This window comes from Pundamilia nyererei, unplaced genomic scaffold, assembly GCF_000239375.1.
Source record: "Pundamilia nyererei isolate P.nyererei 1_Seehausen unplaced genomic scaffold, PunNye1.0 scaffold00228, whole genome shotgun sequence".
In the NCBI taxonomy this organism is placed as follows: domain Eukaryota; kingdom Metazoa; phylum Chordata; class Actinopteri; order Cichliformes; family Cichlidae; genus Pundamilia; species Pundamilia nyererei.
The window spans coordinates 33,427-55,673 of NW_005187629.1; the positions used below are offsets into that span (position 1 = coordinate 33,427).

The 22,247-nt window shown below is 45.1% G+C and overlaps 1 protein-coding gene across 4 annotated transcripts in view; it reads left to right on the forward strand.

Moving 5' to 3' along the window:
• The first annotated feature begins 2,288 nt into the window (after positions 1 to 2,288).
• The window catches only part of LOC102210478 (V-type proton ATPase 116 kDa subunit a isoform 1-like), a 29,371-nt gene continuing 9,412 nt past the window's right edge, over positions 2,289 to 22,247 (forward strand). The window contains exons 1-19 of one of the 4 annotated variants that reach the window (XM_013914834.1): positions 2,289 to 2,398; positions 4,093 to 4,258; positions 4,397 to 4,475; positions 4,556 to 4,653; positions 4,779 to 4,907; positions 6,459 to 6,541; positions 7,415 to 7,541; positions 7,681 to 7,763; positions 8,139 to 8,232; positions 8,770 to 8,982; positions 10,610 to 10,760; positions 11,017 to 11,156; positions 11,258 to 11,421; positions 12,226 to 12,316; positions 13,675 to 13,793; positions 13,936 to 14,152; positions 16,631 to 16,738; positions 18,744 to 18,944; positions 21,428 to 21,445. In XM_013914834.1, the coding sequence (XP_013770288.1) occupies positions 4,142 to 4,258; positions 4,397 to 4,475; positions 4,556 to 4,653; positions 4,779 to 4,907; positions 6,459 to 6,541; positions 7,415 to 7,541; positions 7,681 to 7,763; positions 8,139 to 8,232; positions 8,770 to 8,982; positions 10,610 to 10,760; positions 11,017 to 11,156; positions 11,258 to 11,421; positions 12,226 to 12,316; positions 13,675 to 13,793; positions 13,936 to 14,152; positions 16,631 to 16,738; positions 18,744 to 18,944; positions 21,428 to 21,445 (2,232 nt within the window). In that variant the 5' untranslated portion in view covers positions 2,289 to 2,398; positions 4,093 to 4,141. The remainder of the gene's footprint in view (positions 2,399 to 4,092; positions 4,259 to 4,396; positions 4,476 to 4,555; positions 4,654 to 4,778; positions 4,908 to 6,458; positions 6,542 to 7,414; positions 7,542 to 7,680; positions 7,764 to 8,138; positions 8,233 to 8,769; positions 8,983 to 10,609; positions 10,761 to 11,016; positions 11,157 to 11,257; positions 11,422 to 12,225; positions 12,317 to 13,674; positions 13,794 to 13,935; positions 14,153 to 16,630; positions 16,739 to 18,743; positions 18,945 to 21,427; positions 21,446 to 22,247) is intronic. The other 3 variants (XM_005748714.1, XM_013914835.1, XM_005748715.1) reach the window with 3 other exon arrangements.

Here is a 22,247-nt window from a genome sequence, read left to right on the forward strand (position 1 = left end):
TCATGACCACAGATCTCGTCCTTTCTCCTACAATAATAAAAGTCTCGTCCATGTGCTCTAAACTGCGCTACTATTTCCTCCTCTGACACACGAGCTGAAATCAGCTGATTGTAGCGGGAGAACAGATAGGCAGGCAGACTAACGATTGCATTTCTTCTTCACTCACCTGTGTTTGTACACCACTCTACATCTAATCATTATTAATCTCTGGTTCTCTTCCTGTCTTCCTCCCCAACTGGTCACTGTAGATGGGCCTGGTTCTCCAGGAGATTTCTTCCTGTTCAAAGGGAGTTTTTCCTTCCCCCTGCTGCCAAGTGATACTCACAGAGGCTCATCTGATTGTTCTCTGTATGATTGTAGGGTCTTCACCTTACAATATGAAGTGCTTTGAGCTAACCGTTGTTTTGATTTGGGACTCTAAAGTAGCAGAAACAGCTTCAGCAGGTATGCTCCAAGTCTTACTTCATTTTCATGTTCACATACTGCAGGATGACTTGTCTCCGGGATCACCATGTCCTTACTGATGGAGCTCCAGTCAGCCATGACCTGCTGGAGAGCTGTCTCCTTATGGGGTACTGTCTCTGTAGATGATGTCTTTGTGCTTTTTTCTCAGAGCCATGGAGTGATCAGCTGATCAGCTTTGTTCTCCAGTTCCTGCCCCACGGCATGCAAGCATGGAATAGGATTTTAACATGCTCACCTGCCATGTGAAAACTACCCCAGCAGTGCACTCAACCCAGAAACTGCTACAGACACACAGTGACGTGTTTACATACAAACACTTATTTAATTAAACTCCTTCTTTACTGTATTTTATTTTTGTTTTTGTCATCTGACCTGGTTAGTTCTCTGATGTTGTATCTTAATGAGTTGGTAAATGTTTTCATGCTTTAACTGTTGTGCCACAATAATTTCCCAGATTCTGGGATAAATAAATTATTTCTCATCTCTTCTAATCTAATCTTAGCAACAAAACTTTGCAAATGTACATATCTATGACTGAGTCAGTGTAAAGAACAGACAGTTTACTGAAGCACTGACTTTGAGTGTTAAGGTTAATGATGACAGGATACCTCTGCCCTCTACGCCATGACAGCCATCCCAAAGATAAAAGCTGTTTATTTAAATAAGTTGGGCTGCTTCATAATAACAGTCAAGAAGCTGTGAGAACAAAATCTTTTAACATATGATTTTTAAAAGAGGCTGATTTTAAATCTGTGGAAATCCAGCCAACATCTTTCAGTTATACAGTCATATTTGGTTATTGAAGGCATCTCCATGGCACACGTTATGAAAAACACATGGCACACACAATGAGGCAGAAAGCTGCTCCATGCAGTCGTCTGCTGTGGTAATTTATGTACATTAAGGGAATTCCATGCTCCAAAATTGCTCACTGGCAGCCTCCCAGGGTCCTGATTTAAACCCGGCACCATGTGGAACTGAGAGATGCTGAAACTACTACTGTGGCTTTCGTAATAGGAAACTTTCTACAGGTTCTCATTAGTACTGACTCAACATTTGGCTAGTCGTGGACACAGCATCTGTTAGACCTTAAGAAGAGGGGCTCTGGTAGCTCTGCTCTTTAGCTGGTAATAAACATCGTATAGGCACAAGTAAGAACATGACAATCAGTTAATCAGAACTTGATATGCAGCTCTTCATGAAAGATTTGGGAGCTAAAAACGATGTGTAGATGCAAAGCTTCTAAGTTTTCTTGATGGCTTTTGAGCTCTTTCAGTGTTTTCTGTGTCTTCATGTAAAATAGATACTAACCCCATGTTTGCCTACTGGTGGTGGTCAGAGGGCCCAGTGGCGCCTGTGTCCGGCAGCCTCGCCTCTGTCAGTGCGCCCCAGGGTGGCTGTGGCTACAATGTAGCTGCCATCGCCAGTGTGTGAATGTGTGTGTGAATGGGTGGATGACTGAATGTAGTGTAAAGCGCTTTGGGGTCCTATGGACTAGAAAAGCGCTATACAAATGCAGGCCATTTACCATTTAAAATGCTCAGACATCAGGGCTCGGTGGGACTGAGCAGTAAGAATCGACCCCACACACTGTGATAGGTCAAAGGGATGTATCCCGCAGAAAAGCCGTGAATCACCTTCAACATTTTCAAAATATATTCCCATTGAACAGATTTCCCCATTTGCTGTATTAGCGTGTTTTGCGCAGGACATCCTTCACATCTGAGATGTGTAAGTTCGAATATCACTTCTGTGTCCATCGTCAAAACGAAAGAAATCCCTGAGATACAGATACAGTCATTTTACTTTGAAATCCTCCCATCGGACATGTTTCCTGCTGAAGTGTATCTAACTTGACGCAGCGCAGGACCACCGCAGCATCCAGGAGGAGACTGAAGTGTGAAGAGAGGGCTGACGAGCTGCAGCTTGTGAGGTGAGTGTAGATACTGTGGAGGTGGGTGTTTGAGGATTATGAACCACGGTCCACGTTTGTCCGTGTGAGCTGTGAGGCGGTGGTCAGCTCCTCTGTGTTTGCAGTGAGGTCTGTTTCAAGGTTAGTTTTACGAGCAGTGATTCGTGTTCTCGTAGAGGCACGGGATGAGGCTGTGGGGACTCGGTATCCTGCCACACAGCGGAGTTACGTCGTTGTTTATAGTTATTCATATTTAAAATGAGTGTGAATGAAGCGGCTGTAGGCCTGAGCCAGCAGCGTCCTTGAGCAGTGAAGGACAGAGCTGCATCAGCAGGGATGCAGTGACGTCAGCGATGCTCCGTAAGCCTCTGTTGATGCACTAATCACCAACAGGAACTACATTTATGACGTCGACGATTATTAATCCTGGTGATTCCTTATGTGGCTTTCATCGTCCTGGGGTGTGGAGCCCAGCCCGCTGTCGTGCGTAAAGCCGGTCTGACAGACGAGCATTAGCATCTTTAGCCTGTTCTAGCATCATCCGTTTACTTACAGCACACGAGTGAGACATAGACCTGCTAAAACCAGACTCCTGCCAGTGCATTCATCCTCTATACGATTTATGAGGTGTGTGTGGTGTTTCCTGTCTGTGGCGTGTCAGTGGGACTTTTGGTTTTTACAGTGCACTCGTCTTATTTGACTTCCTGCTGCTGCAGGACGCTTCCATCAGCACCGTGCAGTTTAAAGTGCGTGCCTGAGAGCTTGTACAAAAAGAGCTGATAATGGACAGATGCAAGATTATCCATACACCCTCATACAATCAGGAGGATGTTGCATCTCATTGTGTAGAGGCTGTAGCAGCCAAACAACAACGGTCAAATCCACATTTCAGTGTTTTTCTCAAAACAGATTTCCCACTTTATTCTCAAATTGACCAACAATATTTTTTTGTTGGTCCTAATACTGCGTCTTATGTCTGTGGTGTGTGGGAGGTGACCCCGATGAAGCCCACACAGAGAGGACAGGTGTAGAAATGCCCCCAGCAGGGTTTTCACCTGCAGCTTTCTTGTGAGGAAGCCGCTCTCAAACAGTTTAAAGACACAAATAACTATTTGATTATTTTACAGATAAAACACTGAAGAAAATGATTAGTAACTGCAGCCCGTATAAACCTGAAACCATACTACGCTTTATTATAGGAAAGTCTGAAGAGGGCAGCCAAGTATAATGAGACTGTGGTATATTTGCTATATTATCTAGTTATTGTGCACTGTGTACTTGTTATTGAACCTTCCTGTCGTTGCTGCAGTGTTTGTTTGTTTGTTTTTGTTTTTTCCCTTTTAACTTTTTATTTTCACAAATAATACATAATTACATAACATAACACAGTGTACAATTCAAAACCAAAAAATAAACAAACATAAAACAAACAACAAACTGATAACTAAACACAAAAAAACAAAACAAAAAAACCAGCTCAGTTCCATTACAGTTTAAACACTCAAGAGAATCCTTGTAACATAATATTAGAAACATCAGGTTCCACATAGTTCAAGTATGGTTCCCACGCCTTAAAGAATTGATCTGTTTTTGAATGCAGTATACATGTAAGATATTCCAGTGGCACTAAATCCAACACTACTCTTTGCCAACCTTTAAGAGTTGGTACTTTTTCATAAATCCATTGGAGTAGTATATTCTTCCTTGCCGCATAGGTGCTGCAGTGTTTGTTGATCCTAGCTGAGGTGGAGTGCAGAGGTCATCATGGGGGAACTGTTCAGAAGTGAGGAGATGACTCTGGCCCAGCTCTTTCTCCAGTCAGAGGCAGCCTACTGCTGTGTGAGCGAGCTGGGAGAACTGGGCATGGTCCAGTTTAGAGATGTGAGTATGAATGGTGCCAGACTGACACTGACATGTAGAAGTCATTTTTGATAATCATGGTGTAAGCTGGTTTTAGTGAATGACAAATTCCAATAATACATTTTGAAACATGTATTTCTGGTCTTTTTCTAACAACAGCTGAATCCAGATGTAAACGTGTTCCAGCGCAAGTTTGTGAATGAAGTGAGGAGATGCGAGGAGATGGACAGGAAGCTGAGTGAGTGCTGCTGAGTCTGACTCACTTTCTGTTCCCTTGTTGTGGTAACGAGGTAATCACCGAGTTTCCTTGATGAACAGGGTTTGTTGAGAAGGAGATCAAAAAAGCCAACATCCCGACAGTGGACACTGGAGAGAACCCGGAAGTACCTTTTCCCAGAGACATGATTGATCTGGAGGTAATCAGCCATTTCCAAAACAGTGTTTCCTTCTTGTCCATCGCTTTTATTGAGTTGGTACAAAATGTTGTATCTATCAAAATAACGTATCAACATTATCACAATTAACTGTGTGTGTTTGGCAGGCCACATTTGAGAAGCTGGAGAATGAACTAAAGGAGATAAACACCAACCAGGAAGCCCTGAAGAAGAACTTCCTGGAGCTGACGGAGCTCAAACACATCCTCCACCGAACGCAGCAGTTTTTTAACGAGGTTTGCTCACACGTACACTACACAGAAGAACATAGAGTGTTAGAGTGGCTTTGTTTACGCATCGATTAAGGCAGCAGTTCCCTGTCAGACAGCAGACGATGACATTAGCTTTGCAGCTACAACATTGTCTGGAGCCGCCTGCTGTGCCTCCAGAATGTTTGGGACAAACACAGTTTTGCAGGTTTACCTCTGAACACTGGATTGTAAATCAAACATCGAGTATCTCATTGAAGTGCAGACATTTTTGAGAGATTTTATTTAAGAACTGCAGCTATGTCCATAAACAGTCCACAGCCTTCAAGTTTCTGGGACAGTGGACTGACAGCACATCAGTCAGCTGTCAGTGGTGCAGGCCTGGTGAGGCCAGAGGAAGCAGACACAACCTCTGAAGTTGATTTAAAGTCTTGACTTAGTGTTTTATGCCTTTCGCTGCTTTTAAATGTAATTTTAAATACGAGACTCAAAGAGATGTTAGTGCAGGTGAGGGCGGGCATCATTAGGCTGGATAAACCTACAGCGTCAGACAGGCAGGAGGCGGTTAACTCAACATGGATGACTGAATGCACCAACAGGCCTGAGAGAAGACAAAGTGCATGATGGCAGAATTATTTCCATGATTAGGAAAAAACCCTTTCATAACACGTAACCAGGACAGAAACACTCAGGCAGGCGTGTCCCCGTCAGAGTCTACCGCCACCGTTAGCCTAGTTTACAACAAACCACTGATTACTCTCACCGTCTGTACACAGACATACTGGGACGGGTGGAACCAAAGTGACCAGTGGTGCAGTGAAGGGCTCAGACACTGATAACACAGCACAGCACAGTGCAAAGGACCCAAAACTAACTGCAAAAGCATGATGGGAAAAACTTCAATATCAGAGTCAGTCATTAATGTGAGGCCAGCTTTTCTGTTACTGGGCACCAGAGTGGATGCAGACAGACCCACAAACCAGCTGCTCTGGGACTTTTCTGTCCTGGCCTGGTCCCAGTTCTGTTCGTGGTTATAGTGTGGAGCTCCTGTTTCCCGCTGTCTCTGTGTTACCTTACTTCCTGTTTTATTTTGGTAGTCTGTTGTCCAGTGTGTGTTGCACTCAGTTTTACTGCCTTGTTTTCACCTGTATGTTTGCACACCTGTTCCCTTGTGTGTCTATGCTGTATGGCCTCAGTCCTGCCTTTGTCCTTCTTGTACTGTGTGCGCTTGTTTTATTTAATCAGGATCACTTTCCTGTTGAACAAATACTATAAGCTTCTTCAGTTTCCCATTCCATGCACCTGCTCTGCTCCAGGTCACATGAGTCTGTGCAACGAATTTGTGACTAGCTGACCTAAAAACGTCTTTCGAACATAAAATGTAAAAGAATGGTTCTAGTAGTCACAGCACTCTGCAGTAACTCACTGGAACATGTGTTAACTCTTTATTTGATGTTTCACACCCTGTGCAGCTGTTACAGGCCTTGCAGCGGCAGTGCAAAAGTCTTTGTGTGATGCATGGGCCTAACTGCTAACTTCCTACACCTGATGAGGTGCTTTTTGTTATTTTGTTGGCAGATGGAGGATCCTAACCTGCTGGAGGAGTCATCGGCTCTGATGGAGGGTAGTGAGGGGGGCCGCGGGGCCCCACTCAGACTGGGGTAAATAATAAGGATAAATGTATAAAGTAACATCAATTTAAAAACTAAAAATGATCTTCTGGCTCTCTCATGGTTAGTGATCCTGGGGAACTATAAAGTCCACAGTGAAGGAATGGTTAATGGTGAAAGGACTTCCTCTTATGAGCACTTTATACAACGCGCCTCGTTCACACAAGCAGAAGGGCTTTCTCTCTAACACTCACACTCCACTGGATGCATCAGAGAGCAACTTGGGGTTAGCATCTTGTCGAACAGTGTTTGGCAGGCAGACTGGAGCAGGCAGGGATCGAACCGTCAACCTTCTGATTAGTAGATAACCTGCTGTACCTGCTGAGCTACAGTCAGTCTAAACAGCAGAAAAAGCCAACCTTATCTGCTGATGCAAGCGGAGCTAGATGCTAAATGCTCACCACAGTACTGAAGAAGTACTGAGACTGTTGTCTCTTATAACTGCTCTCTCTGGGAGTTTGCATGTTTAGCTCATTTGGCTAAAGGCGTGTCGGCACAGTACTCGTCAGAATTTCATCAAATATATGATCCTGATCCCTTAGTGCAGGGATAGGCAACTCCAGGCCTCGAGCGCTGGTGTCCTGCAGGTTTTAGATCTCCCCCTGGGTCAACACACCTGAATCTAATGATGAGTTCGTTATCAGGCCTCTGGAGAACTTCAAGACATGTTGAGGAGGTCATTGAGCCATTTCAATCAGCTGTGTTGGACCAAGGACACGTCTCAAACCTGCAGGACACCGGCCCTTGAGGCCTGGAGTTGGACACCTGTGTCTTAGTGGATCTCAAGGTCACATTTGTCACTCGTGAACTGTGATGGATTATAAGCTGCGACGTTTCTGTCGTGCTGGTTTCGTGTCTGTGCAGTTTTGTGGCCGGAGTGATCAGCAGGGAGAGGATTCCCACCTTTGAGCGGATGCTGTGGAGGGTGTGCCGTGGTAATGTCTTTTTAAGGAAGGCAGAGATCGAGGACCCACTAGAGGACCCCACCACAGTGAGTATAGTAACAGTGGAGCTGTGGAGAGTAGTAGTGAGAACAGAATTTCAAACAAGAATGGGATAATAAAGCAGATGAATAATACATGTGGGGTTAAACACAGAGCACTATCTAATGTTTCGTTCCCTCTCAACAGGGAGACCAAGTCCACAAGTCAGTGTTCATCATCTTCTTCCAGGGTGACCAGCTGAAGAACCGGGTGAAGAAGATCTGTGAGGGGTGGGTGTTGCATGAAAAACCGTTGCTGCTGTCACTGTTAGGTTTTAGAATGTAGAATCACGCAGCGTCATGCTTATGTTTAGTCCTGACACCGTTTCACGATCACATAGTAGCATCACAGCTGAGTGCTAGTGAAGGTGGGAATGTGAGCGCTGTGTGACAGCTGTAAATCCACAGAGTGGAACATTTTCTGTAGAGAGTGACACACATGTCCCGTCTGTCTGTCGTCACGAAAGGCTTTGATCTTATTCTAGTCAAATGTACGACATGTCCAGTGTAACATGGCCTGTGATAAAGTCAGGGAGGGGCGGGGCCATCTGCTGCGACCGGTGTGTTGCACGCTGTGTGGTCAGGCTGACTGTGGCGTTCCTGCAGGTTCCGTGCGTCGCTCTACCCCTGCCCAGAGACCCCGCAGGAGAGGAAGGAGATGCTGGCTGGAGTCAACAGCCGCATCGATGACCTCCAAATGGTAAGTTATGTGTGCTCTACAGGCATCAGCCAAATGCTTACAGTCTTGTAAAAATAAAGCAGAGGGGAGGAGTCGACCCTGGACAGATGCCGCAGAGCTGTTAGCTGTGCACTTCTTTTGCTCACTAAACCAGATGAAATCCATGAGACGCTCTGGCTCCTGCACCTTTCCTTGAGAACATTTATTTCCAGTCAAATTACAAAGGCCCTTGTAGTGTAGACAGGCTTCATTGTGCTACACGTCTTATCTCTGAAAGAGCCGCGTCCTTTATGTGCTGTGGTTCCCCCGTTTCTCCTTATTAAGACAGGAAAAAAGCCTGTTCTGCTTGAAAGGTCTGCACCGGTCTGATGCTGCCAGACGCCCTGCCACAGCAGAGCCGAGCAGTACACTGAAATACAAGTTGTGTGAATGAATGTGACGGAGGTTTTCTGCACTGCTAAAACTGCACATTTCAAACTTCAACAAGAAAACGTGAAAAATCAAAGAAGCGTGCGTCAGGTTAACAGAATGAAACATCCTTCCACGCTGCTGCTGTAGGTGCTGAACCAAACCGAGGACCACCGTCAGCGAGTGCTGCAGGCTGCTTCTAAGACCATGCGGGTGTGGTTCATCAAGGTGAGGAAGATGAAGGCCATCTACCACACGCTGAACCTCTGCAACATCGACGTCACGCAGAAGTGTCTGATAGCTGAGGTGTGGTGTCCTGTCTCAGACCTGGACTCTATCCAGTTTGCTCTGCGCAGAGGAACGGTGAGTTTGGTCCTGTCTCTGCAGCCTGTCGCACATTTCTCTGTTCTGCTTCTCGTGCTGTGCATCTGAGCCCACAGACACCCACGGTCACAAACCTGGACTCAGGTTGGGATCTCTAGTCCTACTTTGGAGAATTTTTATAAAGTAAGCAAAAAGAAACTAGAATGTCTCCAAAGAGAATCGCTGTGTCTTAGTTAGGAGTCAACTTTATTGTCATTACACATGTATAAATACGGGTGAACCAAGTGCAGTTTGCATCTAATCAGAAGTGCAAAGAGCAGATGATGTTGTTGAAATGTTCCCATAGTTACTACCCAGCAGTAAGTCAGTACAACTTTATGGCACCTTTTAAGAAATACAGTCACGAAGTGCTTCACAAGAGCCAACAATGCATAAAAAACATGAATGCAAAACAGGTTTAAAACAATATGTTTTTAACTGGAGGCGACTGATCTGAAGTCCGAAGAGAGAGTTCCAGAGCGTGGGCCCACTGAACACACGGCTCTGATCCTTTTGTGTTCAGCTCAGTGTGGGGCGCCGCAAGCCGGCCCTGGTCACAGGACCACGAGGTACACATGGGTGCAGAAGCTCTCTGATATAAACTAGTGCCTGCACGTGAAACGCTCTCCATGTCAATAAAAGAATCTTATATTGCACGCTGAAATAAACCAGAAGCCAGTGCAGCTGCATCAGGATTTTGTCGAAGCCTGTCGGGATCATTCTGAGCAAACGCTCTACGGAGGTTTTGCTAAGACACGTGTGCACTGCAGGAATCCAAATGTGATGAAACAACAGTGTGAATAATCATTTCCAGTTCAGGACGTGACACAGTGCAGCTTATGTTTGAGATGATAAACACAGGAAGGAGTCTTCACATGTGCATCCACACGGGCCACAGAACCACCACGTCCAAGTGTCTCCTTTATCCCAGACACATCTTTCTGCTGCACAGACAGTTATTTCAGTTTGTCGCGATTTAGTTGAAGAAAACTGTCTGTACAGCTGAATATCATCTGCATAGCAGAGATAAGAGATGTCTGAGCAGAATGGAAGGGAATGTATAGAAAAACACTTCTATATGTCATATTTTACATTTAAGTTGGCACAGGGCAACAAAAGCCTCAGAAAGCTGCGTAATGCTTAAAGAACACCTGACGGGGAATCTCCCTCTTTAGACTAATAAGTTACCTCAGCGGTCCCAAACCTTTTTTGCACCACGGACCAATATTTTCACGGACCGGCCTTTAAGGTGTCGCGGATAAATCCAACACAATAAAGTGATAGGACCGAGACACAAACTGTGGTATCTTGCACCAGTACCAAGAGAAGATTTATTCATAGCACACGGGAAAAGACCCAGGGAAACCGAGTTAATGATCAAAACCATAAATTTCACACCTGAGCCTCAATTCTTGGTACCAAACGAGCCCCCGGGGTTGGGGACCGCTGATAGTTGGATGAGGACAGTATCTGAGAGATGCTCTGTGTTTAGCTGTAAAGACAACGTTCACTGCTCTGTGGACCTGTGGATAAGGAACATGGCCATGTTCTTGGTACAGGGCGAGGTCACAGTGACTGTGGAACTCACTGAGGTCTGAGGTTTTCTAAACGAGGCTTTATTTCACAGGAGAGGAGTGGATCAACAGTGCCCTCCATCCTAAACAGGATGCAGACCAAACAGACTCCACCCACCTTCAACAAGACCAACAAGTTCACATCAGGCTTCCAGAATATTGTGGACGCCTACGGCATCGGAAGTTACCGGGAAATCAATCCAGGTCATTGGCTCATATTGAAATGACTGTTCATTCAAACTTGTGACTGTGACTGCGGTGAATGTGAAGCTCTCGCTGACTCTGCAGCAGTTCAGTGTTCAGGCCAAACTAATGTGTCAACCAAACGAACAGAGCGATTTTGGTTCTGTTACAAAGGATTCGTTACTTTGTGTGTAAAATTTGCTTCTAGCCAAACATTTTAGTGAAGTTTCAGCAGCAGAGTTGGATGATGGTTGTTTGGATCCCTGTGTGCCTACAGCTCCGTACACCATCATCACCTTCCCCTTCCTGTTTGCTGTCATGTTTGGTGACATGGGCCACGGCCTGTTGATGACCTGCGCTGCCCTCTACCTGGTCATTCGAGAGAGTCGCCTCCTCGCCCAGAAGAGTGACAATGAGGTACGTTAATACAAGTAGAAGTAATCCAATATAGTAAATCATCGTTGTTCAGTCAGTGAGCAGAAGCATCATATTCCAGTGTTTTCTGTTTGCTTCTGTAGATGTTCAACATGATTTTTGCTGGGCGCTACATCATCCTCCTGATGGGGATCTTCTCCGTCTACACAGGCGTCATTTACAATGACTGTTTCTCTAAGTCACTCAACATGTTTGGGTCTGGCTGGAGTGTCAGGCCCATGTTTGGCCCCAAAGGAGCCAACTGGACGTGAGTTCAGGCTTTTTCTGCATCACAAATGAAGTTTAGATTTCCACTTTTCCTGTTTGTGACCACTACCAGACTAAAACCAGTACTGAATGTCATCCCCAGCACTAACTCGAAGCAGCCAACTAGAAGATTAAACTTACTTCAGTCTCCAAGAAATAACTGAAAACGCTATTGTTACGACCCGGCTGTAGCTGGGACGTAACAGCTAAACCTTTAAAATTACCAACAGTAGCACAAACACAGCCTCAGAGGAAAAAACGAATCTGATGCATGTAATCCAGTTCAGTGTGTGAGCCTGCAGGAACCTAAAGGAGGCTTCTGTAGTCAGAGCGGGCAGGGATCTGCTGACTGGCCACTTTGTCAGGAGCACTTGTTCAGCTGCTTGTTAACAGTTATCTAATCAGCCAATCACTCACTTTGAACACAGCATGGTTGTTGTGCCAGACGGTCTGGTCCGCTGAGATCATCTCAGTGAGCAGCAGCTCTTTGGTGAAAATGCCTGTTTGATGTCAGCGCTAACAGGAAGGTAGCAGTAAGTTAATAACATGCAGGAGAGCATCTCTGCACAAACTCTCATATTTAAGAGTGTTAGAATTTAAATGCAGCAAAGCTAATTATACAAAACACAAGATAACTGACTGTCAAAGTAAGACAGGAAGTCAACGTTATCATATGGGTCCAACCTGTTACTAGCCAGGTGTAACTAATGAAGTGGCCAGTGTGTGTGTGTTGGCAGGTTCGTGCTCTAAACTGTTTCTCATCTTGCAGCATGGATTGTAGTTCTTCTCCTTCCGTCTGTCCTAGGTCTGAGACTCTTGATGGAAATGCAGTTCTCCAGTTAGATCCTGCTATTCCCGGCGTGTTCGGTGGACCTTATCCACTCGGAATTGACCCGGTAAACAATACATGTACTCACTATAACAACTAAATCAAATTACCGGCTCTAATTGTCTCCAGTGCACGACAACCTGCTCATTTCATCTTGGGCTGGTGAAATCACTGATAGGAATGCCAATAATCCAGTTTGTGAGCCAAGCAACAATCGCTCCTGTCAGAGCTCCATAGCTGTCGGTCCTCACTGTGTTACAGAGATGATTAAACACCCCACAGATGTGAGACCGTGTGACACAATGAGTCACCAGCCCCTGAACCCTGTCTGAGAAAACTGCAGTATCCAGTAGGGCTGGGCCACATCATACCGTTCACGGTGATACCGGTATAATGTTGGGCAACGATAAGAAAATGAAATATGGCGATAGAATATGGGTAAAACGCGCAGGCGCAGTGCCTTTGTTTTCATACGCGCATGACGGAAAAAGCATGGCGGCGAAAGCGGATCGTTGAGTGAAACAGATGAACCAGAACTGGTTTGTAAAAATGCTGCAGCTTCACTGGTGTGGAACTGGTTTATCTTTCGTCCGTCAGATACACAACAAAGCACTATTTTTGGTAGCGCATGCTAGCGGGCCGTCGTTATTACCGTGTTGTTTGGAAAATACGGCGCACTTAAAATCAATCCTTTGATTTTTCTGGAAATCGACAAAGCCCCTTATAATCCCGTGTGCCTTATGTATGAACTCTGGTTGTGTTTACTGACCTCGAAACGATTTTATGTGCACGGCGCTCGAAAATCTGTCAGATGTTTCAGTACGACTTTGCTGAGCTACGAAGCCGCACCGCTTGATGGATTGTGGGAGCATTACGGCTATCGTAGGCGGAGCCTCGCGGAGTGATACGTACTGCGCTTCAACATAATATTACCGTACTGTGTGTGTATCACCTCTTTTTAAGTTTTGTGGATGTTATACATGGTTATGCTGAGGATATGTCGGCCAGTTTCCACTGGAAATGCCTTTTGGTTAAACTGTCAGTGAGGAGTTTGCATTTGCACTGTTACATTTTTATAGAACTTTAATGCACTTAAACAGCTGCTTGTTGAAGTGAAAATACACTGATGGGGTTTTTTTTCACTAATAAAGTTGTGGAGTTGTAAAGTATTTTGTCTCGTGTCAAGTACATCGTCAGTTATATCGTTATCGCAAATTTTCAGATGTATATGGTGATAAATACTTTTGGTCATATCGCCTCATATCCAGCTCCAGAGCTGTTTCATAAACTAACAACTGTACCTTTAAAAAAGACCATCTGTCTGAGATCACTGAGAGGTCAGCACAGACCTGTATGTCAGCCTGTTTGTACTTGTGTCAGAGTAGCAGGGTGCTCTTCGTTGAACCTGCTGTGTGCTCTCTGCAGATCTGGAATATTGCCACCAACAAGCTGACTTTCCTCAACTCCTTTAAGATGAAGATGTCCGTCATCCTGGGCGTCATCCACATGATATTTGGAGTGTCTCTCAGCCTCTTCAACCACCTGTAAGAGTCACACTGAGGGCTGATACTGAATGTTCAAACACTTTTAAGGTTGTGTGCCGTCTAGCTTCATATTCACAGCTGATCATTTTCAAACAGGCACCATGCTGTTCTGTTGTTCATGTGTGACCTCACTGCGCTGCAGGTACTTCAAGAAGCCTCTGAACATTTTCCTGGGCTTCATCCCAGAGATTGTCTTCATGTCGAGCTTGTTTGGCTACCTTGCCCTGCTGATCTTCTACAAGTGGACAGCCTACACCGCCCGGACTTCCAAGGATGCTCCCAGCCTGCTCATCCACTTTATCAACATGTGTCTCTTCAACTACGGTGACCCCACCAGCAAACGCCTCTACGAGGGACAGGTGCTCCTTCCATTACCCACCCTCTCCTAACATATCCGCGTCACACTGACATGTTAGAGTCGTGCATGGACGTTCTCTCAGCAGTTCTACAGAGCAAACAGATATTTCATTGTGCTTTACTTTCCTGATGACCTTTTTTCAGAAACTTGAGGTCGAGCTTCACTGTAGAACAAAAACAAACAGAGCAGCTTGGAGCAGTTTGAGCTTTGCTTATTGATACCATCTCTTCTCATAACGGTGCAGGTCGTGTCGTTCTGTCAGTATGCCGAGGTTTTAAATTGTTAATTTTTTTTGCAGTTTTAAATCGAGGTGTGTGTGTGTGTGTGTGTGTGTGTGTGTGTGTGTGTGTGTGTGATTCCTTATCATTCTCACCTCTCAGTATGATTGTGCTGCTGGCACCTAGTGGGGTTCATTTATATACTATATATTATAACACAGTATACAACAGTTCCACCTTAAAACATGAACATGGACAACCTGCACGGATGCTTTGTTGTTAGTGAAACGCTCTAGTGGTACAGTTGGGGTCAGGTATATACATTCATTACGGGGCTTAAAATCATGGTAATTTTGGCTTTTAATGATTCCTTTGAGTTGTTTTCAGCATCTTTCATCTTTAATGACTAAGAAAAATTATTCAGTGCACAAGTTTGAATTTATTTAGGATTTTCTCATTTAAAAAACCCAAAAACATTAAATTCCCCGCTCGCCTCTGCAGGCGGTCAGTCCTCCAAGCTCGGGTCCTCTATCAGAGGCCTGGGAGCTTGAGGGTCCTGTGCAGTATCTTAGCTGTTCCCAGGACTGCGCTCTTCTGGACAGAGATCTCCGATGTTGTTCCCGGGATCTGCTGGAGCCACTCGCCTAGCTTGGGAGTCACCGCACCTAGTGCTCCGATTACCACGGGGACCACCGTTACCTTCACCCTCCACATCCTCTCGAGCTCTTCTCTGAGCCCTTGGTATTTCTCCAGCTTCTCGTGTTCCTTCTTCCTGATATTGCTGTCATTCGGAACCGCTACATCGATCACTACGGCCGTCTTCTTCTGTTTGTCTACCACCACTATGTCCGGTTGGTTAGCCACCACCATTTTGTCCGTCTGTATCTGGAAGTCCCACAGGATCTTAGCTCGGTCATTCTCCACCACCCTTGGGGGCATCTCCCATTTTGACCTCGGGACTTCCAGGTTATACTCGGCACAGATGTTCCTGTACACTATGCCGGCCACTTGGTTATGGCGTTCCATGTATGCCTTGCCTGCTAGCATCTTGCACCCTGCTGTTATGTGCTGGATTGTCTCTGGGGCATCTTTACACAGCCTGCACCTGGGGTCTTGCCTGGTGTGATAGACCCCAGCCTCTATGGATCTTGTACTCAGAGCTTGTTCTTGTGCTGCCATGATTAGTGCCTCTGTGCTGTCTTTCAGTCCAGCTTTGTCCAGCCACTGGTAGGATTTCTGGATATCAGCCACCTCCTCTATCTGCCGGTGGTACATACCGTGCAGGGGCCTGTCCTTCCATGATGGTTCCTCGTCTCCCTCCTCTTTCTTGGGTTTCTGCTGCCTGAGGAGCATCTCCTTGGCACATCCCGCACTTAATGGTGACTTGTGCTATGGGCTTGAGGTTGGCCTCCAGTGTTGCCTGCCACATCCCCATTGAGTTCCTGACGAAGGCTCTCAGGGTCCTGTTGATCTTGTACCGTTCTCGGCATTCCAGGATCCAGGTGTGGGGCATTGAGTCATAGGCCTCCTTGTAATCAGTCCAGGCAGTGCACAGGTTGGTCTCGGCTGACTGCTCAGTCGACCAGTAGCTGGTGTTTTGCGCCTCTGGTATTCTTGGCCCTTTCTGTGCCTTGCTCATGTATTGACCCGTGTGCCTGTTCATCTTAGCTGCTATGATGCCTGACAGGAGCTTCCACGTGGTGCTGAGGCAGGTTATTGGTCGGTAGTTGGAGGGGACCGGTCCCTTCTGGGGGTCCTTGAGGATCAGGACTGTCCGGCCTTCGGTTAGCCATTCCGGGTGTCTCTCATCAACTAGCAGCTGGTTCATTTGTGCTGCCAGACGCTCGTGGAGTGCAGTCAGCTTCTTCAGCCAGTAGGCGTGAACCATGTCGGGGCCTGGTGCTGTCCAGCTCTTCATACTGGAGACCCTTTCTTGGATGTCTGCCACTACAAGCTGTTGTTTAACAACATTAGTTGTTCGTTAGTTATCAGTTCTTGTTGCAAGATGAAGGTGAAGATCTGGCAGCAGTTGTAGTTTTTCTGTTATTTTTAGTTACATGTGATCGATTAGAGCATGTTAGGTTTTTAAAGCACAGCAGAGCTCGTATTTTGAAGTCTTGTGGGTTTCATTGTCAGTGTTTAGATGCAACAGACAATCTATTATGTTGTGCTGTGTATTTACAGTTTGAGGTACTGTTTTAGACCAAGACCTGTTTGTACAATACTGATTTCTTAATTAACCTCTCTCTTTGAATCTTTAGGTGGCGATCCAGGTTTTGTTGGTGCTGATTGCCCTTGCATGTGTTCCCTGTATGCTGATTGTGAAAACTATGGTGCTTCGGCGTCAGCACCTGTGGAAAAAGCACCTGGTATGTGCATCTGACCACAACTAGAACCCTACTTCTATCTTTCATTACTGTTAAGTTACTGTTAAGTTATAACCTTTGATATAACCTTTTGTTTTCTTACTCCTGTCATTCATTTCAATGCACATTGTATTGTGTAACGTGGTTGGTTGTGCTGCCATGAAAACTGCTTAAAGCCAGCTTTGGAAACGTTGATATTTTGGCGAGAAATGTACGATAACTACTTCACAGACAAAGGACACCCTAAAATTCGATGATACTTTGATTCAGTTGTCTTAACTGTATATTTGGCAGTTTTCTATCCAAAATGATGACGACCATTACCGAGTGCTACCTTGGTAGATATGCCACCTGGAGCTTTCATATCTCTCACTGGTTATGGATCTCATTCACTGAAGATCAGCAGAGTTAAAACCTCACAAAGACTCTTTATAACTCGTAGCTTTGTGAGATGTGGGGCCTGATCTTTACATGTCGAGCAGATGAGCTTTAGCAGTGTTATACATGCTCACACGTTGTAAGAGAGGTGACTGTGGACTATGCAACTTTCTGCATGTATTTAAAAGTTTTTATCAACATTGTCTGAACAGACCTAACTGGCTTAGTTTGTACTGATTTCTATGTTTAGGAGCAGGGTTGTTTTTCACTACACAGTACTTTGCCTGAATGCTTCTCTTCTGGGAGAAGACGGCCAATAAGCAACACTATGGCAAACATTAGTTTAGAAAAGGAGTTTCTATTTATTAACACCAACAAACAGTCTGCTCTCAGCACAGCAGCACAGCACAAACTGTCTGAAGAGGGCGAAACAAACACTTGGGACTACTTAAGCAAACAAGAAAAGATTAGCCAGCTGGCTGCAATCATAGATCATAAAGACTGATGTCATTGGGCTGTGAACCCAGTTATGAAGTGTCAGACTAAGTGTTTTCACTGTCGCCATTCAAAGTGGACGTGACAGGCCGAGTGTGGCGTGAGTCTGAACGCTCGCTAATGACTGTGAGTCACACGCTGTGGATAACTCTGCTTTCTGACAGATAATTCACTGTTTGTTTGTTTTGCACGAGCCAAAATGATCCAAACTGAGTAGCTCATCAGAAATTGACTGTCTCTGCAGCTCTTTTCTGATGCTTCAGTTAATTTGGTCAAATTAGCCACAAGAAGGACTTTTTCCCATCAGGCCTGTCTGGTCAAAGGGACATTTGACCATTAGTGGAAAACTGTGGTCATTATCAGCAGAACACAGCTGTCACAGTAATGATTCCAGCCCCATTGTTCAATTCAGTTTTTTATATCGTTATATTGTGAGGGAAAGACAATCGTTCAGAGAAAATCCCAACCATCAAATGACACCGTAGTTTTCCTCTTGACCCAGAGGCCACGAGGTTTGCCAAGCTCTCAAAGGGCTGACACAGACAGCCAGTTTAAAATCACTTATAAAGCTAACACGCCTCCTTTGGACAGTGGGAGGACAGGGAGAGCCTATAAACTGAAGGCACCAGTGGATTCAAACCCACAACCTTGCTGCCAGGTGACTGTGCTGTCACATTAAACCACCTTCCCAAATTCATGTAGGTTAGCTGTGTTACAGCTAGCTGATATTATCACACACAGCCTTTGGACACATGGTGAAACTGCAGGTTTTGCTTTTCAAATTTAAGATTACTTCAAGGTCACAAAAACGCTTTTAGCCATGCTTCAGTATTTGTTTCCCAGCAGCTGTAAATCTCACACGAATGATGATGAGATCTGGGAGCTGTACAGCTGTTAGCTGGACGGGTCTTCAGGTCTTTGTGCTCAGCTGTGATTGAACCAGTGAGACTATTTTGCTCTCCAGTGAACGATTGCTTATTGAAATTTGAACCATTATACTTGATAAGGTGGTAAATATATCTATTTTTCTCGGTTTGTGGGTGTCCTGTTTTACAAATTGGAGTAAATTAAGAAGGAAGCATCATCCTAAGGCTTGCTTTAAGCTCGACACAGCTCTTGTGGCTTTTGTATCTAGTCACAGAAGAGGGAAGAAACCCCTGCAGAGAATCTAGAGCAGTCTTTAGAGCAAACAGGCGTGTCCTCATCATGCACCGGACTCACTCAACAGGGCACGCAGAAGTTTGGAGGGGTGCGGGTGGGCAACGGGCCCACAGAAGACGAAGCTGGCATCATGGACCACGACCAGCTCTCCCAGCACTCAGAAGAAGGCGATGAGGTGAGTCTCATCACTGCCACATTCTGTCCTCTCTCAGATTCTGCTTTGAATTGGTTTCTGTTTCGAATATATATTTTAGTAGGATTGTGATGTGAATGATGCTTTCAGCGTCATATGGGCTCTGACTATTCCCTGGGCTCCCACAGATGCCCAGAGGTCACAAAGCACAAAATGTTGCAGCTCCATGTTTCAGATAGGACATATAGAGCAATGGCTGCTTATTTCAGGTGCAAATGGACTGAAATAAACACACTAATATCCCTTTATAGAGATATTACAGTGACGTGATCACAGCAAATGAAAAAAGATGGCTCTTCCATTTCAGGAACATAAATATGAACGAGAACCACCCCCTTTGTTTCAGTCAGTGACACAGGGGTCGGGTGTCTCTGGCTTCTCTTCATAATAAATCTTGAGTGTTTTTGTCGTGATGACTTACACTGCACAGTTAGCAAGGCTGCATTTATCATCCATTCACAAAGTAAATATGTAATGTTCTGGGACTTTCTCTGGAGATCCGTCTGGCTTCCTTAGAAGGGTTACTTCCAGATCCTGACGATTTAATATGAGAATCAAACCTGTGAACCGTGTGGAAAAGCACAGTGGGTCCATGCGATGCAACTCTCACATCCCTGTTTGGAAGTCGAGTTAAAGTTGAAGTGGTGTGGAAGCTGGTTCTGCATATCAATGCGTCACTCCACTGTGGCTCAGACAGGAAACACAAGAGGGGAGGTTCCTGTTAAAAACTGAGTCATGGTAAGAAGACAGGACACCCACTTTAAAGGTTTTACACATCACCACTAGGGCTGCTCATTAATCGAATTTTAATCTCGATTACGATCTGGGCTTTCAACGATCATTAAAAATGACTGAGCCGATTATTAGCCCCTCCCTCGTGCTTTACTCTCGCGCTGCTCCGTGTGGACCGGCCTTTAAGGTGTCGCGGATAAATACAACAAAATAAAACTAGTACCGGTACCGAAAAAAAGAAAATTTATTCATGACACACGTGAAAAGACCCAGGAAAACCGAGTAAACGATAAAAACGATAACAAAATAACGCTGAAAACCCTGAAAACCAAACATTTCACACCTGAGCCTCAACTCTCGCGGCCCGGTACCAAACGACTCACGGACCGGTACCGGTCCGAGGCCCGGGGGTTGGGGACCGCTGATTAAGAGGACCCGAGGGAAGCTCAGCAGAAGTTATTTGGAGAGGAGAGTGACGGCCGTTGGTTGAAAAGAGGTAAAAAGCTTCAGTGGTGTGGAAACATTATGGGTTCAGTCAGACGTGGATCAAGTAGACACAGTGTGTAAAATTTGCTACAGTGTAGCTGCACCACAGAGCAACACTGCAAAGCTCACTAAACAGATGTTTACATTTTTCATTTATTTCTTATATTGCAAACATTTGCACTGTTATCAGTATTTGCACTCTATTTTTTGACAATCTTTAAAGTCATTATTCAACAAATTGTTATTGTTAAATAAATATTGTCAAATAATCGAGATCTCAATGTCAGTGAAAATAATCGTGATTATCATTTTTGCCATAATCGAGCAGCCCTAGTCACCACATAATACAGAATCATCTGGCCTTAGCAGGTAAACACAACCTCAGACGACCAACAGCATGTGACATATTACACCGTGTCATTATTATTTGACAAGAATGAAGCTAAATTGCAGAAGCAGTGAGTGGAGGAAGTTCAGCCTTTAGCAGGTTAAGTAGCAGCAGGTGTGACCACCTCTGCGAAGCAGAACTTGGCCTTCAAGCTTTACGCTGTATGTTAACACAAAGCCACAGTCTTCCTAAAAGTGGAAGTCCGTGCAATGCTCAGAGAGACGGCAAAAAAACATAAAGCTTGTTCTGCAGCCTGAGCATCTCACAGCTTGACCATAAACGTCTTCGTATACCAAAGTATTATAGCGTCAGGTGAGGTGTCACCTGTCTGACGGCTGAAGCTCGGTTGACACGGGGTCAGCAGGAGTTGGAGGTGTCGTAATGGCCCAGTCAGTGACTGACATGCTGTGGTGGGACCTTCAGACATCTGTGCATGAAGTGGGAAGAAGAGTGTTTCAGGTTAAATGAGTGATGACATGGTGCAGCGTGTCCCGTGCTCTTCACTGAGGTGGGCTTCAGGGATGTTAGAGGTGTCGTTTCTTTTTACCATGACTGTAACATCAGAATTTTAGTTTACACTACAGGGACTCGTCACTTTTTAAAAACCTGCACAGAATAACAGTTGTGTATGAGACCTAAGCATTCTGGGAACAAACCTGAGCTCTTATTCACATCATTCACATCATAAACATGACAGAACTGAATGATTGTGTACGGGTTACAGAGCGAGACATCTTATTGATGAGTTCCACACACGTCCTCGCTTGGATCATGTCCCATTAAATCTGGGTGATGAAAACTTCTGAAAGATTTGATTGTGGATCGCACCACTGACCTTTCACCTTTGCTTACTTTCAAGCACTCAGAGGAAGAGCCGGTAAGATTCAGAGTTTAACGTTTCCTGAGCATGTCTGAATGCTGGCTTGCTTCATTTGGTTTTTGTCATGTTTGAATTGTTTAAATGTGCTTTAATCCTGAACTGCCAGGCATGCATGAATGAAGGTACATGTTTGTTTGCATGACAGAGTGAAAAAGCCTCTCGCCCTGTGACAGGTGTGTTGAGTTCGTATATAGAGCTTTTCTATTCTAAAGCACTTTATAAGGATACTTGGTGTGCAGACTGGAGCAGGCAGGGATCAAACCACCAGCCTTCCAATGAGGAGATGACCTGCTCTTCATCCAGAGCCACAGTCATCATTATGGAAAAACGCAGAACGTGTTCAGATATCCAGTAACTGGGAAAAGATGAAGCAACAGTTGTTACTTTGTGACCAGATCAAAGAGCAACAGGTCAAGGGTCAGTTTTCACTAAAATCCATCTAGTTGTACTTCGGCACAACCGGAGTTGTTGCCCCCATCTCACCGTTTCGCCCCTAAAGCTGCGTCCATAGTCAGTCAGGTACAGCCCAAATTTCAAGCTGTCACCTGAGCAGAAGTCTACCTTTTGTTTCCACTATCAGCGGAAATGTTTCCAATTCAGTCATTGGCCTCAGTGTTTTGTGCCATTATGGCATGCTCGTATTCATACTTCTGTTTTTCATTAGTGATCCTTTGAATGGGAACAATGACTCCTGCTTCCATGAACTCCATTTGTCTGATCCAAAGACAAAAGGGGAGCATGGAAAGAGGAAACCAGATCAGCGCCAAGCAAAACCGAACAAAAGCTACACGGAGCGTTT